This window comes from Cydia strobilella, chromosome 22 (genome assembly GCF_947568885.1).
Source record: "Cydia strobilella chromosome 22, ilCydStro3.1, whole genome shotgun sequence".
Lineage (NCBI taxonomy): Eukaryota > Metazoa > Arthropoda > Insecta > Lepidoptera > Tortricidae > Cydia > Cydia strobilella.
In genome coordinates, this window is record NC_086062.1 from 7,502,081 (window position 1) to 7,518,755 (window position 16,675).

At 40.8% G+C, this 16,675-nt stretch overlaps 1 protein-coding gene and 1 non-coding gene across 2 annotated transcripts in view; one reads left to right on the plus strand and one right to left on the minus strand.

Annotated features, from left to right (window-relative positions):
• LOC134751445 (twitchin) overlaps positions 1-13,983 on the plus strand; it is a 145,344-nt gene extending 131,361 nt beyond the window's left edge. The window contains exons 133-145 of the mRNA XM_063686854.1: positions 44-273; positions 516-681; positions 1,195-1,319; positions 2,582-2,777; positions 3,737-3,906; positions 4,496-4,614; positions 5,647-5,797; positions 8,328-8,494; positions 8,872-9,010; positions 10,423-10,537; positions 11,461-11,597; positions 12,483-12,652; positions 13,232-13,983. Coding sequence (XP_063542924.1) covers positions 44-273; positions 516-681; positions 1,195-1,319; positions 2,582-2,777; positions 3,737-3,906; positions 4,496-4,614; positions 5,647-5,797; positions 8,328-8,494; positions 8,872-9,010; positions 10,423-10,537; positions 11,461-11,597; positions 12,483-12,652; positions 13,232-13,438 — 2,092 coding nt within the window. The 3' untranslated portion in view covers positions 13,439-13,983. The remainder of the gene's footprint in view (positions 1-43; positions 274-515; positions 682-1,194; positions 1,320-2,581; positions 2,778-3,736; positions 3,907-4,495; positions 4,615-5,646; positions 5,798-8,327; positions 8,495-8,871; positions 9,011-10,422; positions 10,538-11,460; positions 11,598-12,482; positions 12,653-13,231) is intronic.
• Trnav-aac (transfer RNA valine (anticodon AAC)) lies at positions 11,072-11,144 on the minus strand. The gene has a single exon. It is a non-coding gene; the product is annotated as a tRNA-Val (tRNA).
• Positions 13,984-16,675: the final 2,692 nt, after the last annotated feature.

Genomic DNA, 16,675 nt, shown 5'->3' on the forward strand with positions numbered 1-16,675 from the left:
ACTAACTTGTTTTTCGTGACTAATCCGACCAAATTTTCCTCAGAAAACGTCTAACGGCCCACGAATGCCTGCTCCACCCATGGCTGGCCGGCGACGCAACATCATCGCGCACGGCGACCATCGAAGCTCGCAGATACGAGAAGATGCGCGACAGGCTGCGCAGCCGATACGATAATTGGGCCGGGTTCGCGCTGCCCATCGGCAGGCTGAGTGAGTACAGCAGCTTGAGGAAGCTGCTGATTGAGAAGTGGAAGATCTACGATGGACAGTTCGGTAAGTGATCAATGAATATTTGATTAATTAGTCGATGACGGCTTGTATTTCACATGCAGCTCATTATTATGGTACTAGTTGCTCATGAATGGGATGCGGCGCGCCTTGTTGTGACAGATTTATAATCTACATCCACCTTTTAATATTTTTTACCTATCCTATAATAGAAATTCAAAACTATTTCAAACAACTTAATGTCCGAATTAACTTCAAATATTAATCGAATTTCCTCTTCTCAACAGACCGCAGACAAGCGGCGCCACGCTTCGTAATCCGACCGCAGTCCGCCTTCTGTTACGAGGGCCAGTCGGTGAAGCTGTACTGCCGCATCATCGCCTGCGCCACACCCACCGTCACGTGGTCGCACAACAACCACGAGCTCAGACAGTCCGTCAAGTTCATGAAGAGGTGAGTTACTGTGGCGGCATGAGTTACACTTTGGTGCCGTGATCAGAATGTTTCATTTGACCATAGTCCTGCTATGAGGGGCAGTCGATGCTGCATGGCTGCAGCATGATACACGCCGACGGTCACGTGGTCTCACAACAACCACCATCTGAGACAGTCCGTCAAGTTCGTGAAGAGGTTAGTTACATTTTGGTGCCGTGACCAGGATACTTAACTTGGCTAACTTTCAAACTTTAGTGGCTGCAAAATTGGCATCTGTTACCAGAAAACGTCTTCTTCTGCCAAATATGGCTAAGAGATATAGGCATCTATGAAGAAAGTATTTTGGATATATAGATTGTCCTCTCTAATGGTCGCGGACTTTCACGTAATATCGTTATTTCCATATGAAATTATGCCGTTAGTCACAAAGAACACAATGATACAGAGAAACCATCATGTCTGGGTGGTATTTTCGTTATTGTATGTGTTTTTTTGCATTGGCGTGTACTACAAATGCTCATGTTTGTGCAGATACGCTGGCGACGATTACTACTTCATCATCAACCGCGCCAAGCTAGAGGACCGCGGCGAATACATCGTCCGTGCGGAGAACCATTACGGTTTCCGCGAAGAGGTTGTCTTCCTAAATGTACAACGTGAGTATCTTACATTTCCCTTATTACTTTAACATTAATTTTCAAGTTTAAATCCTTGTATTTGAACATTTGTGCCGTTTTCAATCAAAAGGTTACTTATTGTCAATCAGTGGCGGCGCAATATCTAAATTTAATATGAGCAAGGTACATTTTGTGAGGCCCTCTTGTGGCCGAATTATGCATAAAAGACATACACCATTGGGGCACGAGGCCACTCGGACCGCGAGGCCGTAGGCGAGACGATATACGTTATCACATCGACTGATAATATCATTTATAACACACACAAATGATATGTGGTTTGGGTTGTTTTTTGAAGCATTTGTGTTAGAAAATTTGGAAGCTATTGGCAAACGTACTTTGACTTGTCACAAGCATAAAGAAAATTTGAATTTGTATTTTAATTATCTGACCACATCTTATAACATAATATACTTGCTATGTAAATTCTACTTATTTAAAATAAATAGTAATAAAGTAATATATTAAGATTCTAAAAACTGTCGTTTGACTATGTAATCAATTAATTAAATAGCCAATTAGTAAATCTAGGTCATTGTGAGATCGCAGGTGTATTATTAGAGCTAAGATCGCTCGGTGGCATTAACCGAGGTCGTAAATAGATTACTATCAATTCAGTGGCACAGGTAGACAGGTCGGCAATAATAGCATTGTCTGACGCTAAACACAAAAACTACGTTCTGTGTGAAAATATTCAATCCTAAAAAAATTGTTTGTGTTGTTTACAAATCTAATTTCACTTCACTTAGTTCTCACGAAAATAGTTAATCGTGAAAGTGTTTCTTTACTAATTGTGCGTTGTTCTTTAAGTATAAAAGATATAAGTTAAGTTAGTAAGATAAAAGCTACTTTTGGTAATAGTGAGTTGAGATAAAAGTTACATTCGTAGTAAGTGATCAGTTTAAAGAACAATCCCAGCAGAACTTTTGGTGTCTTCTTAACTATTTATGTTATTATCGAGCAATTTCTTAAGGTAGCTATAACTTTATGATATGGTTTTGATTTGGTTTTTATTTGTCAATGATCTTCTTCTTCCGGCCTCGTCCCATTTATAATTAGGGTCAGCTCTCCTAATCCTCCTTCTCCAGAGATATCGTTTTGTTTGTCAATGATATTTTTTTTTAATAAATCAATATGTCATAAGCGATTTACTAGAAATGAAAATAATTGCCTCAAACACGAAGATTCATTATAATGTGATAGGCGGTGGACTAAACACTGACACGTGTCAATTATTCCAGCGGTCCCGAAGGTCCAACGCCAGCACTTGCCCGAGGCGCCGCGGCGGCGCTCCGCCCTCCCCTACACGTTCTGGCAGGAGACGAGCGAGACGGCGCCAGTATTCACCTTCCAGCTGCGGCCGCGCGTCATGCAGGCGCGCGACACCTGCAAGCTGCTGTGCTGCCTCAGCGGCCGCCCGACGCCGACGGTCAAGTGGTAACTATCAGAGACAAAGCGAGAAGGCCGTAGACCTAGCATTATATAGATCAGCTATACGCGTGCGCCCGTGAGGGACAAAACATACGCAATGCGACGATATGATTGGTCGAGTAGATTTGTAGCCCACCATAAACCATACTAAATTTACGGTGGAGAATTAAAAAAATGTGAGACCGTGACAAGGACAAACAATAACAGCGCTTTCTCTGCGACTCCTACTGAAAGATACATAAGACTATCCCGTTCGGTCATTTTCCCCACCTCTCATGATCGATACAGTTATACTAGATTCATGGAGAAGGCAGTCACCTTCCTGCTCAATAAAACCCTCATACGATGGCCGCCACCGGCTTTAATTAGATTGTTTACATTGTGGCATACCTTCCTATATGTAAATTAAGATTCACGATACACCGAGCCGTGGACCTGAGGATAAAAATGTGATAATCGATTGTTCACGTCAAATTTTTCGAAATTTATTTTATTGTTAAGAGTTCCCGGCAAGCTCGGCCGAATGGCACCTTCCCATATAAACGTAGTTCCGCTCTCATTTTAAAACTACGTGTTCGATTGTAATGAAACTGCACATACAATGACATGAGGTATATCTAGGTCTGAAATTAGTTTATATAGCTTCAGTTTATAAAACAAACGAAATAGAGCTGAAACAAGTTTTGTATGAAAAACTTAAATTCGCTGTATTTTATTAACTATGGTATCTGAAGCTACATAAACTAATTAAAGACATAGATATACCTTATCCTATTGTAAGTACAAAGTTTCAGAGCAATCTAACTAGTCGTTTTAAAATGAGAGCGTAACTACGTTTGTATGGAGAACCTTGCCGGGGACCCTTAAAGAAATGTTCACTTTAAAATTACAAATGGAAAGCAAATACTACTTGTATATTTTTAATATCCTTCAACTAGATATCTCATATTTGTCATACTTCACAGGTACAAGGACAGAAAGGAACTATCCAAGTTCGATTACTCGATGACGAACTCGGACGGCGTGGTCACGCTTGAGATCGTCGACTGCCGACCAGAAGACAGCGGGAAATATACTTGCATCGCTACCAACTGCCATGGCACTGATGAGACGTCATGTGTCGTCATTGTTGAAGGTACGTATTTGAACTGTCGTATCATTTTGAAGACCACCGTGTTCAGTGGAAATTTAAATGAAAATCTGTGAATATAAAGTTTAATAAGGTTAACGCGCAAAGCTCAACGCGCTGCGTTGTAGTCATTTAAATTCTGTGTTACAGGTTTGGTATATAAACACAAACGTATTTTTCGTTAATGTTAAAAACTCGAGCCAAAGGCAACAAAAATCCTTTCAATTAAGCGTTTTTTATTATTGTATATTTGCTAAAATGTGTATAATGTTCGACAATTTGACATTTTAGCACAGAATAAATAATAGGACTTGGTACATAAGGTTCACTCTCTAACAAACCGCGTCTATTACTACAGATATGACCGCTAGGTGGCGCAAGCGCGAGCAGGCGTCCGTTCTGTAGCGTTGCGCGGTAATTACTATGGCTAGACACCAAAATTGGTGTGTGCCGCATGTACTTGTAGCGACGCGACGAAATCGCGGAGTGAGCCACGCCTGGTTTTAGTTCCATTTACTTAATTCGATTGTGCCGGCGTGGTCGTTAAATTTTGAAGGGCTCTATCGATCTCCAATGTATGTGTGTTTGTTTACAGGCGAAGTAGTGAGCGCGGAACAGGCGGCGCTAGCACACAACTTCCTCCACTCGGGCGACCGGCGTTACATCGAGAAGCCCATCAAGCCCGCGCCTCCGCCGATCATCACCAAGACTAAGGTAACATACTGTCACCATCAGATATATCGGAGCGGCCGAGGTACTCAGACATATCTGAGCACGCACGCCCCTATTGTCAAGGCGTTAGAGTGCGTGTTCAGATATTTTTGAGCACCTGTACAAAAACTTCTGTAAACAAACTTAAGGTCTCTTGTTCTTTAGCCGCTCGCTAATCAAAACTCGCCAAGTCAAAGCAATTTCGTTTGTCAAAATAAAAATTTAAATTACAATTAATGGAATGGACGGTATTTTTAAAAGCCTTTGGGAGGCTAGAAATTTGTATACAGAATCAGGACCACATCGGAACTTGGCGCAGTATATAAGCAGTGACGTGTTTTATGCGTAGCGTTTCGTCATGCATTTTGCTGCGATAACAATGCGTCAACGTCTTTTAAGCGGAGGTGTAACCGATTTCTCAACTTAATAGTTTAATTAAAGTCATCCTGAATAACTTTGTTTGAATCCTTGTGTTAATAGCAAAGATAGATATAACTCCGTAATAGATGGATACAGTCTTAAGGAAAAAACGTGCCTCGAAAATCACGAAAATTTGATTCTCGCTCAGAGGGCGCTACTAGCTTTGGCCTAATGTCGTATAGATGGCGTTGACGGTTTCGTTTGTTATTTAACAATTTTAACGCATATCAGTGAAAGAACATGGGTCAAAATCATAAAAATAATTAATGCAAATAAAAAAAATCATTTATCCATATTTAAATACATTTTATCGTATTTTTATAAATCTTCATTTTTAGTTTTAAAGTGTGTCGACAGATGGCAGTGAATTTACTGGGGTTACAAAATTTACTATGACAGTACCGCTCTAGTATAAGTTACTCTATGGTTAATAGTAAGACATATACTACAAAATTTCCACTCTCATCTCATCAAAACATAAGAATTGTATCCCTTCCTACAAACATAAAATTGGATGGATAGAGACAAGCAATTATAAATGGTTTCTTAGGTTTGATAAACTTTTATGAAACACCACACTTCACTTTTATGAATAGCGTTATTTTTATACACCAGGTGACGATCGACCCGCCAGTCAAGACACACGCTATCGCGAGGCCTAAGTTTTCACCTCAGACTTCAGTGGACGCATCCAAGAAGAAGTATGGCGCTAAGTTGGACTCCGACGCGTCCTCGAGATCGAGGAGTACCACTAAGGAATTAGTCTGTAAGTATATTTTTGCATTTTTATATTCAAGTAGTTATAGACGATGGGCCTCATAAGAAGGCTCAAGGTCACGCAAAGGGCAATGGAGAGAGCTATGCTCGGGGTTTCTCTGCGTGATAGAGTCAGAAATGATGATATCCGCAGTAGAACTAGGGTCACCGATATAGCTCGCAGAATTGCAAACCTTAAGTGGCAGTGGGCGGGGCACATTGCTCGCAGAACTGATGGCCGGTGGGGCCGGAAGGTTCTGGAGTGGCGTCCGCGTACCGGAAGACGAACTGCCGGTAGGCCTCCAACGAGATGGAGCGACGACCTGGTGAAAGTCGCGGGAATTCGGTGGTTGCGAGCGGCACAGGATCGGTCGGAGTGGCGAGCCTTGGGGGAGGCCTATGTCCAGCAGTGGACGTCTATCGGCTGACATGATGATGATGATGATGAGTTATAGACGCGCAACCGAGCGACCGGGGGTAAGAGAAAGAATATTCATATAAAATTTGGGCAGCATAGGATTTTTTCGCTGTAACTCTTATAAATTTCGGTATTTCGCCATCGCCTCCTACCTATGATGCCACCGGGTCGGTGATAAGGACAAAGCATGGCACTATTTTCTCTTTCCTCGTATAGGAATCGCAATAAGACTATCTTTCTCTATCAAAGATTGTCAGGTCCTTGATTTAAAGACACTGCTGGATTTTTATACTTCTAATAATGCTAGGTAGAGGATTTAGGGCCAATGACATTTGGGTAAAAACAACGTCCAGAGTTTCCAGACATCACTATAATTTGTTGGTCGAAACTGGCTGACAAAATAATAGAATCAAAATGGTGGCCAGATTTTCTAACGGAAAATTATTTATTAAATAAAAATGGATGTCTGTCCCTATGTATGCTTAGGTCCTTAAAACTACGAAACGGATTTTGATGCGGTTTTTTTTAATTAATAGAGTGATTCGAGAGGAAGGTTTATATGTATAATAAATCAGCATTGCATCCGTGCGAAGCCGGGGCGAGTCGCTAGCTTCGGTTCCTGATGTCTGGACGGATGTCTGTCCCTATGTATGCTTAGATCCTTAAAACTACGTAACGGATTTTGATGCGGTTTTTTTTAATTAATAGAGTGATTCGAGAGGTTTATATGTATAATAAATCAGCATTGCACCCGTGCGAAGCCGGGATTTTGATGCGGTTTTTTTTAATTAATAGAGTGATTCGAGAGGTTTATATGTATAATAAATCAGCATTGCACCCGTGCGAAGCCGGGGCGAGTCGCTAGCTTCGGTTCCTGATGTCTGGATGGATGTCTGTCCCTATGTATGCTTAGATCCTTAAAACTACGTAACGGATTTTGATGCGGTTTTTTTTAATTAATAGAGTGATTCGAGAGGTTTATATGTATAATAAATCAGCATTGCACCCGTGCGAAGCCGGGGCGAGTCGCTAGCTTCGGTTCCTGATGTCTGGATGGATGTCTGTCCCTATGTATGCTTAGATCCTTAAAACTACGTAACGGATTTTGATGCGGTTTTTTTTAATTAATAGAGTGATTCAAGAGGAAGGTTTATATGTATAATAAATCAGCATTGCATCCGTGCGAAGCCGGGGCGAGTCGCTAGCTTCGGTTCCTGATGTCTGGATGGATGTCTGTCCCTATGTATGCTTAGATCCTTAAAACTACGTAACGGATTTTGATGCGGTTTTTTTTAATTAATAGAGTGATTCGAGAGGTTTATATGTATAATAAATCAGCATTGCACCCGTGCGAAGCCGGGGCGAGTCGCTAGCTTCGGTTCCTGATGTCTGGATGGATGTCTGTCCCTATGTATGCTTAGATCCTTAAAACTACGTAACGGATTTTGATGCGGTTTTTTTTAATTAATAGAGTGATTCAAGAGGAAGGTTTATATGTATAATAAATCAGCATTGCATCCGTGCGAAGCCGGGGCGAGTCGCTAGCTTCGGTTCCTGATGTCTGGATGGATGTCTGTCCCTTTGTATGCTTAGATCCTTAAAACTACGTAACGGATTTTGATGCGGTTTTTTTTAATTAATAGAGTGATTCGAGAGGTTTATATGTATAATAAATCAGCATTGCACCCGTGCGAAGCCGGGGCGAGTCGCTAGCTTCGGTTCCTGATGTCTGGATGGATGTCTGTCCCTATGTATGCTTAGATCCTTAAAACTACGTAACGGATTTTGATGCGGTTTTTTTTAATTAATAGAGTGATTCAAGAGGAAGGTTTATATGTATAATAAATCAGCATTGCATCCGTTATCCGCATTATACATATAAACCTCTCGAATCACTCTATTAATTAAAAAAAACAGCATCAAAATCCGTTACGTAGTTTTAAGGATCTAAGCATACATAGGGACAGACATCCATCCAGACATCAGGAACCATCTTTGTTTTTAAAGTATGTAGTGATAATATTGATTCTTATTATTTTTTTATTTCATTCACGTACAGTGGACGTAATTTGTCGATAAAATAACCTCATATGCTAACATTGTATGTTTTTTTTTAATTCAGTGCCAGCATCTGACTCGACAATGTGCCTGCCGTCATTCGCGCGAGCACTGCCCGACGTGCTGGCGGCTCGCGACGGCACACCGCTGAACCTGTCGTGCGCGGTGCGCGGCGACCCCGACCCCAGGGTCGAGTGGTACAAGAACGGCCAGCCGCTGCACTCTTCTGATGTAAGTCCGTCCTTCTCTCCTCAAATATCGATTATCTGTCTGTGTTGTTCGTCCTAGGGCACCCCGGAGGTGCATAGGGCCTCCACAAGATCCTTCCACGCCTTTCTGTCTTGAGCAACCTTCTTGGCCTCGTTCCAGTTCAGTCCTACGGCTCGCAGCTCGTTCTCCGTCTTTTAAGTAAATAATTAAAAATGGCGGCCAACTTTTTCAGTTTCACTAAAAGTAAATTTGGTGACCATTAAAAAACCCTTACAATGCCCTTTTGCCATATAATCATTTTTTTTTAGAACTGACAATAAACTGAAAATGTATACTTCTCACAATGTTTACTTCTGCCATCTTTTTTTTATATTACTATTATTTTTTCGATTCAACAGGTGATAGACCTGAAATACAAAAACGGAGTCGCTTCATTGGCTATTCATGAGGTGTTCCCCGAAGACGAGGGAGAGTACTCCCTGAAGGCCATCAACAGCCAGGGTCAGGTCGAGACCAAGTGCAAGGTCACCGTCAAACGTAAGTATGGAGAATGAATACTTTAAACCTCAACAGTGACAAACTTTTGTTTGGATGTCGGCAGGAAAGTTAAGGTGACTACTTACACACACAGCTACATAATTATTGTACGTACGAATGAGTGAGTGAATGTGATTTAATACAATATGCCTGAACCTGTAAGAAACTTTTTGGTTAACTTTTCAGTTTATTGGCTGTTAAGGCTTAGAGTTTTGAATGATTCACGGTTAGTTTCACTAGACTTATATTGACCGGGATATAGACCGTGTTTACCTTTTGTATTATTTGTGAGCTCCCGATATTTCGACGCAGTTACATGCATCATGTTCACGGGTGACTGATATCGGGAGCTCACAAATAATACAAAAGGTAATCACGGTCTATATCCCGGTCAATATAAGTCTAGTGTTAAGGCTTAATTTCAAAATCCGGCTGTGCTCATATGACTGCATATGTACGTGATCTGAACTCTGGTCTCGGTATCTATATACACACAATAAGTGTTATTAGGGTTCCGTACCCAAAGGGTAAAAACGGGACCCTATTACTAAGATTCCGCTGTACGTTTGTCTGTCTGTCACCAGGCTGTATCTCAAGAACCGTGATAGCTAGACAGTTGAAATTTTTACAGATGATGTATTTCTGTTGCCGCTATAACAACAAATAATAAAAAGTACTGAACCCTCGGTTTGCGAGACCGACTCGCACTTGTCCGGTTTTTAGTCTCAGCAATATCGGCTGACTATCTAAATAACAATTTACTTACTACCTAAATTCTCTCCCTAGTCTCCTATATTTTCCTAACAATAGGGGGCGCCACTACCACAATCTGAGAGTCTATCACGAAACAAGAAAATCGAAATTTCGTTATCTAAATTAAATTACAATTTACTTACTACCTAAATTCTCTCCCTCGTCTCCTATATTTTCCTAACAATAGGGGGCGCCACTACCACAATCTGAGTGTCTATCGCGAAACAAGAAAATCGAAATTTCGTTATCTAAATTAAATTACAATTTACTTACTACCTAAATTCTCTCCCTCGTCTCCTATCACTGTCACTCTTGCATATTCGAGCAAAGGCAGATAGCGAAATTTCAGATTCGCGTTTCCCCGTAGGTCCCCTGTAAACAAACCGCCTTGATGCATCAATGTCATATTTTATTATCACTGAAAACTTGTCAAAAAACTGTTATAGGCACAGTATGTTTAACCTTTCGTATGCTTAGTAGCAGATCTGCTCCATATATAATCAACTTAAACATGAAGTTGTCAAGATTGCTATTTATATGGCAATTTTTTGAAAGCGCATACGAAAGGTTAAGTTACTCTATGGTTTACTAAAGCGGCTAGTGCTGCACTCTGGTGGCAGAACATTGCAGTAATACCCCCTATTGCGTTGTTTTCGCAGCGATGGAAGGCAGCGCGGTCGCCGGTGTGAAGTCTGGCGACAAGCCGCCCAGGATCGTGGACCACGCCGCCTCACAGATCGTCACCGACGGAGATGCCGTCACGCTCTCCTGCAGGTACGGTTATGGTTTAACTCTTAACACTACTACTACCTGTGCGGTTTAAGAGGAAGATCCTCCCGTGGACGCTTCGGCCGTGAGCTCCATGCCAAGGTTTTCCGAGGGGCTTACAGTATGGGGTTCTTCAAAAAAGGAGTGTTCAGGTTTCTAAAGGGTCGGCAACGCGCGTGTAATATCTCTGGTGTTGCAGGCGTCCATAGGCTACGGTAACTGCTTACCATCAGGCGGGCCGTATACTTGATTGCCACCGACGTGGTATTAAAAAAAACCTACTACTTCACTGGCTCAGTGACCCAAAAAGGATCTTGGCCTCTGACACAAGAGAGCGCCACTCTGCCCTATTCTGCGCCACTTCACGCCAGTTAGGTATTTCGAGGGCGGACAGATCTTTTAGGGCTTCGTCACACCAGCGGTTTCTGGAACGCCCAGACGGACGTTTTCCGCCGACTCGTAACACTAATACTAAACTAAAACTTGAATATTAAAGAGTCTTATTTCCCTTAGAATACATTTAAAAGTTGAAAAAAATACTGCCTTAGGTGAGACTTGAACTCACGGCTTCTGGATAGTTACTCCAGCGCTCTGCCAACTGAGCCACCAAGACCTCACCCATAGCAAATATTCCAACTATATGGGTCTATATGGAGGGGGGGGGAGGGGTGAAGTCTAACCCAAGGCAGTAATTTTTCCACTTTTAAATTTATTCTAAGCTTAATATCATCGTTCTTGATTTAGTATTTTGTCAGTGTAACGTGAAATGTGGCCAGCCCATTTCGACTTTAGTCAGATCGTCAAGTATCTTTTTGACTAGTACATACTCGTAACACCAGGAACATCATAACAATATACTAGTATATATTTTGTTTCCGTCAAAACGATACCACAACACATTCATTATAAAAAATCGATATTTTGTCCAGAATCACGGGAGCCGAGCGTTTCGACGTAGTGTGGCTGCACAACAACAAGGAGATCAAGCCCTCGAAGGACTTCCAGTACTCCAGCGAGGCCAACATTCACAAGCTGAATATCGCTGAGATCTTCCCCGAGGATGCCGGTACGTTCTCAACCTTATAGCAATGAGTTAAGGTCGACTATTGGTCACGTTTCGACGTAAACTATCACTGAGGACCTTCCCAGGGAGATCTTCCCGGTACGTACTACGTACTACATACCACAGTTTGCTGATTATTCTTAAACTTTATGGCAATGCCATAGAGTCTATTTATAGTCAGTTAAATCGTAGATATTTATCAAATCGTGTAGTGAACAACGCTGGTGCGAGAAGTTGATTATACGACTAAAACGTTAACGACAAGTAGCGCCTAATGAAATGTAACAGCAATATCAGATATTATTCTCTATCCGTTTTACCCCAGGGGTTTTTGTTGTTGAAAAATGCCAATTTTAAATTTAAAGTATATGCTGTCGCCAAAGTCGATTTGATTTGTGTTCAATTAAAAAAAACTGCTTATTTGTTAGATTGTTGCAAAAGGGTGGATTCGCACATTATTTTATGTATGTCGAGCGTTCCATTACATGTCAAATTTTCTAACAAGGTTTTCAGCTCAAAAAGTCTAACACATTTAACGGTTCAAGCATGTACATTGTTATTAATTATTAATTATTAAACGGGACTTGATCGCGTGTAATTAATGTGTACATTGCCAGTGGGGGGACACTCCTCCTTTCGGGCAAACTCGGCTCCGCTCGGCAACTATTAGGGTTAGCACAACTTGACGTCCCTTTGCGTGCACGACCACAGATAAGATAATACTTGAATTTTGACAACCCTAAATAGCCGAAAGGGATAGTGCCATACGTTAGAAAGGGACAGCATGATTGGACCCTGAATCGCTGTCAAACTTCGGGTTTGTAGGAAGTGTCCTTTCTGTACGGTAGTACTATTACTTATTTTGTGGCATTGTTGTATATTTTTCAGGCGTATACACATGCGAGGCGTTCAACGACGCGGGCGAATCGTTCTCCTCCTGCACACTGGTCGTGTCCGTACCTGGAGAGACTAGTGCTGTGCCACAATACAAGGCCTTCCCTGCTTCGTCCACCGTCGGCGCCGCCGAGCCCGCCGTCTTCACCGCCGAGCTCGACAAGGTAACAAATGATGGACCACTTTCCTGCACGCACGATTTGCTGTGATCCGCGCAAAAATGTCAAATCGACACTACATAATGTATAAATGTCTAGTCGTGGCAAGATACCGTACTGATAGGTCCACCTTTACCTATTTATAAATCATTTATCAACATTTTATTCAAGCATTGTCATCCTTTGAAAATCTTTGAAGATTCGAGGAAAGCAACAAATTTGTTTTCGTGAGATAAAGGATACAAAAAAAAATTTTCTTAAAAGATAGAACAATTCCGTTCGTTCAAAATGACTTTTTTTTGCTAGCAGTACATTGATAATATTTAGACTAGTACGGTTTCACTCACTATTATTTTTAGTCGCTTTTGGCGACAAATTTCGGATTCGTCGGGAATCCTTCCTCAGGCACGAGTGTCCGCGGCGGTTGTACTCCGTGCATAATAGTGACTGAAACCGTACTGATCTAAACATTTTGAAATATGTCTCACGATAGTTTAATTTCGATGATTGCAGTACATTGCATACTTAAATAGTTTTATTAATTTAATTGTAGTTGATATACTGATTCAATCTTGTCTTCCACAGCCACCGCTCCAGCTCCAGTGGCTGAAGGACGGCAAGCCCATCGACGAGACATCCGCTCGCTACCGCTTCACGATGGAAGGCACGGCGCGGTACCGGCTCGAGATCGCCGCCGCCGCCGCCGCCGACGCCGGCCAGTACTCCGCGCGCGCCGTCGGCTCCAAGGGCGACTCGCACGCCGCCTTCTACCTTAACGTCGTCGAGGCATAACGACTGACACACTCACATCACTAGTATTTAAAAAAATATATGACGCTACATTGAAACCTATTTATTGATGACATTTTTATACAATTCGGAGTCTAAGTGTGTAAAGGATTTTTTTTATAAAAAATATAAAAGTTTATTAATTTATTTAAGTTAAGTGTTACACCCTGTCGATGCCTATGAGATCGCGAGATTTCTCTAGTCACTGTTAACTAAATGTTAATTTATTTTATGTCGACGTTATCCGATGCAGTTTCGTTTTTAATTTTATTTATTCACCTAACAGATGTTGAAGCTTTCCTAAACGAATTTAAGCTTGAAATTTAATATATGTGGTCATTTGGCCTAGGTTCGAACCCGCGATGACCCTTTCGGGGATATTTTCAAAGCCACCAAAAGTATCCAAGAAACGGTCGCCGCGCACCGACCAAGTCTGTAATATTATTATTTTTATATAAATTTAACTGTATTATTTAATTGTACATAATTTAATTTATATCATGTGACCGCGTAATTTATAAATAAATATGTATACCTAAAAATAAAAATGGTATTTTATTATCAAAACCCTACAAACCAGTCATTTAATCAGACATGAACCAATATTAACGATAGTTACACAATCGTAAAATGGGAGGATCGTTTTATTGGCCATCATAAAGTTATTATCCCAACAGGTTGAGAAGAGAAGCTGATTTTTGGTAGCGACGATGCGATGGCTTGTTATATAACAAAAAAAGGAAAAGTAAAAAAAAAAAATACAATAATAGGTAACAGCATGACTTAGTTGAGTCTATCGACAGGACAGGAAAACATCGTTAGAAAACCGGACTAAGACTAATAAGGCCTAGTTTACCCTTCTGGGTTGGAAGGTCAAATGGCAGTCACTTTAGTAAAAACTAGTGGCTATGCAATTCTTGGGATTAGTTACCAAGCGGACCCCAGGCTCCCATGAGCCGTGGCAAAAAGCTGGGATAACGCAAGGAAGATTGATGTTAATAGGGGATACTACTGCAATGTTCTGCCACCAGAGTGCAGCACTAACCTTCTTAGTAAACCATAAAGTAACTGTGTAGAGATAACAAAATGACATTGATGCGTCAAGGCGGTTTGTTTACAGAGGATCTACCGGGAAACGCGAATCCGAAAATTCGCTATCTGCCTCTTTATCGCTCGAATATGCAAGAGTGACAGAGATGTTAGATAACCAAGTCTCGATTTTCTTGTTTCGCGATAGACCCTCAGATTGTGGTAGTGGAGTCTCCTAAGCAGAGAGTCGCGTAATATTCCCTATAGTCAAATGCTAAGTTAATATCACTGTTCAATAATAAGTCTGTAAGTATTAATCAAAGCTCTAATCTTCACAAAGCATCATTTTACTGATGTTAACGTAAAAGAAGGAGTTAAGAGCTACTCACAGCTCTCATAGACCCTTCATCCAGTCTTTCCTTTTTGCATTTTGCCATGGACATCTACTCCCCAAGGTTGTTGGTCCCGAACGTGACTTAGCACTAACTCGGATTCCTTATTCAAAACCAATTCTCATTTCAAAATATGAAATCCTCAGAACTTGTTCCTTTTGTAAAAATACCAACTTAACTATGCTTTCAAAACTGTCGCTGTCATCTAAGAGGCTACTAGTTTCGTAAAGCGAAGTTTTAAAGTTCTCTTTTTGACCACCGGCATAGCTAAGTTTGTATTGATGTACTTTTTACTTTTTAATTCGGATCGGGCGATGAGTGAATGACTGAGCGGTTTGGACGCGTTCGTTATTATGTAAAGTGTGTTTTTTTGTTTTGTCTGTACAGGGATTTGTCTATGATTTGAGTTTAGTTGAAATTCTGATGGATCTCATCCGGATATTCGAATAATTTACTAGTTGCCTCATGTTCGGAGGTTGGGGTAAGAAAGAATTTTGTATTGATAAAATTGTATGTTTGAAAATTATTGTCTGATTCAGTAATTAGTACCTAATATTTAAGATACTATTACAAAATTTGAAAACCAATTAGGTATAGCAAGGTAATGAGAAGAAAATATGGTTGTAAAGTCGGTTTACGGACGATAATTTTGCGTGATAACGAAATAAGAAAACTGAGAAAACATTGATTAAAAGGCCGTAACGTTACCATGGAGATCTGTACACAACGTTACCATGGAGACCTGTCCACAACGTGACACTTTTTCGTGCATGCTACCGGTGTTCATCGTTTTATAAGACGTCAAAAACTCCCATTGCAAATTATTTTATTATTACCTACTTACATTTCTCTGGACTAGAGTGGTAAGCGCAAATGGGCTACGGTGTCTGCTTAGCTTCACGGTGCTGCTTAGCAATCGAAGTAACGTGACTCGTAGTTTCTATTTTTTTTTTTTTTTTATAACCTGTAGTGTCCCACTGCTGGGCCTTTGATTTCCATGACTCCCGTTGTTGAGCTGTTTCCGGCCAGTTATTAGTGAAGGTGTCTAAGTCGTCCCGCCATCTTCGCCTGGGCCTGCCACGTCCGCGCTTCTTTTGCGGCATCCACTTGGTGGCTATACTATATAACTTCATGACTAGTTAAACATAGTTTTATCAAAGACTATGTAACTCCGTGTTAGATGGATAGTCTTAGGAAAAAACGTGCCTCGAAAATCAAGAAAATTTGATTCTCTAATATCTCTCGATAGATGGCAGTGAATTTACTGTGGCTACAAAATGTACTATGACAATACCGCTCTATCTTATTATATATTGATATTTAGATTAATGTAATATTTAAAACTTGACAATTTAAAAGTGCTTGTTGCTAGGCCTATTTGAATAAAGAATATATTGACTATTGACTATATCCTCTTTGGTTTTATCATCAAGCTAGCCAGGTACCTTTATGTACTAACTCCGCTGCCCAAAAACTAGACATTCTTTTCTTTGCATAGAAAAAATATATATCTAATACCAACATACAGTCCTGCAAGAGCTGTCTGGAGATATCAGACTCATACAGCTACGAAAACCAAAACGTAACAAAATGACGACTAAAAATTGTTAAGAACCTACCTACTTAGACTTAATAAGAATTGGCCCTATATGTTCATTTTAAACAGATCACATTAATAATAAAGCCTCACTCAGTAATTTAACGATTATTGGTCCACCTATAAAGATAAAGTAACTTCATTGACGATTCTTTAAGATCGTTTAAACCGCTCCCGCGCTACGCACAGAATATCAACATTGTCAACGACAATAAAAATACT